Source organism: Oryzias melastigma, unplaced genomic scaffold (genome assembly GCF_002922805.2).
Source record: "Oryzias melastigma strain HK-1 unplaced genomic scaffold, ASM292280v2 sc00831, whole genome shotgun sequence".
NCBI classification, from domain to species: Eukaryota; Metazoa; Chordata; class Actinopteri; order Beloniformes; family Adrianichthyidae; genus Oryzias; species Oryzias melastigma.
Window position 1 is genome coordinate 13,397 of NW_023417417.1, and position 1,797 is coordinate 15,193.

Sequence of the window (1,797 nt, forward strand, 5' to 3'; positions counted from 1 at the left end):
TCAAACTCAATCTCACAGGAGGCTAAAATCCAAACCACACCTGAGGTCAAACAGGATAAACATTTAGTGAACACATAAAACTACATTTATAAAACTGTAACTTTTAACATAATTATGAACTAGATATAGAGCTTTACCTGCAATAATGTTAGTGTGAATGCTGGAAGCTGAATTTGGCTGCTGAAGATGCTAGTGCTGATAGCTGAAAACTGTTAACCAAAACTGTCAGCATGTACCTGAAAAAAATAGCTAAACTTCAAAATAGCCTAAAAAACAGAAAATTGTCTATATTAGCTAAAACAGTTTACATGTAGATATTAACTAAACTCCAAAATAGCCTAAAAAATCTCAGTAAATACCAAAATAGTCCAAAAAGCTGCAGAAAGACAATTTTAAAAACTTTCAAACTGTAACTTTTTAACATAATTCTGAATAATAAAAATACAGGAATATTATTCCAGAATAAATCAACTTAAACCTTAAATAACTTTCAATATTTTACTCTCCATAAAAATATATTTAGTCAAAATTATACAAGTTAGAAATGAGAACAAGATAACATCGGGTCATTAATAACAATAAAATAAAATGATCTGGAGGGCCGGATCCGGCCCCCGGGCCGGGACTCTACATCCTCTTTCTGCTCTGATCCTCCAGATCTGGACTCTGCTGTGTCGTCTGGGGGCCTGGATCAGATTTTGGCGCCCCCTTCGGATCAGAAACCGGCCCAGCCCAGGACCCGGTCCTTCTTCCAGTCGGTGGTGGTGTCCCGGGTGGTGCGGCCCGATGGGGTGGGTGTCGCGCCGTCTGCAGGTTTTTCGTGTAGAATCAGAGGAAGTCGCTCATGCTTTGATGTCAGACCGTAGAGGAGAGGCGGACGGTCCGAGATGGTCACGGACACGAGGAGACCACCGTGACCCGCTCAGGAGGTCCGAGGAGGGAGGAGGAGCCTGAGCAGACCGCACCTGTGCTGCCAGGTGAGTCCCCCCCTATCTCAGTGTTGCAGCAGCGGCTCCAAACCTCACTGTTGTTTCTGCTCCAGGTGGAGCTCAGCACTTCTCAGACCTGCGGGACGACGACTCGTTGTTCTCCAGGTTCTTCGGAGGCTTCAAATGACCCGAATGACCCTCTGGACGGCGCCGTTCCCCTCACACCTGGATGAACCAACGCCGTCTTGTTGAAGAGAGTTTAGGAGCCGTTCTGTTTTATATCCAAGGATGTACATAACCAACAAATAAAGACCTAATTTATTTACGTTTGTTGGAGCGTTTTTCTCCACAACTGCTTCCCTAAACACAGAATTCAAACTTTATTTATGCTGAAGTTTGATATCCTGAAGCTGAACTTTAGTTCTGATGGTCCAAACGGTCCCAGAGGGAAGAGGACAGAACTCTCCAATCCAGATAATTCCGGTTCTGTCAGAATTACAGTCGGAGTTCAGCTTCTGGGAGTCATCAGAGATGTTGAGGAGGCTGAGAGACTTCCTACAGACACCAAACATCTCAGGAGATGCAGCAGAATCTGCTCAGAATTCTGGTTCTTCCTAAAGTTTCATTTCTAAAAGACGAGACATGAAGTTCAGCTGTTAAAGATCCTGCCTGGATTCTTGAACAACTTTTCCATCCCTAAATTAAAATATTATTTTTATTTAACTGTTGAATTCTTGTAAACAACAATTATTCACTAAATTCATGAGATCTTGTATATAAAATTCGTTTTCGAACCTTTTTTGTCGTCTTCCCGTTGCTGCCTTTAGGGGGCGCCACATCCATCAGCTCAGGGATGGAACCTGCAGCT

The 1,797-nt window shown here is 43.1% G+C and overlaps 1 protein-coding gene across 1 annotated transcript in view; it reads left to right on the forward strand.

Moving 5' to 3' along the window:
- LOC112142144 (HCLS1-associated protein X-1) overlaps positions 1-1,255 on the forward strand; it is a 4,518-nt gene extending 3,263 nt beyond the window's left edge. The window contains exons 2-4 of the mRNA XM_024265399.2: positions 598-791; positions 860-977; positions 1,043-1,255. Of these exons, the coding sequence (XP_024121167.1) occupies positions 598-791; positions 860-977; positions 1,043-1,116 (386 nt within the window). The 3' untranslated portion in view covers positions 1,117-1,255. The remainder of the gene's footprint in view (positions 1-597; positions 792-859; positions 978-1,042) is intronic.
- The last annotated feature ends 542 nt before the right edge of the window (positions 1,256-1,797 follow it).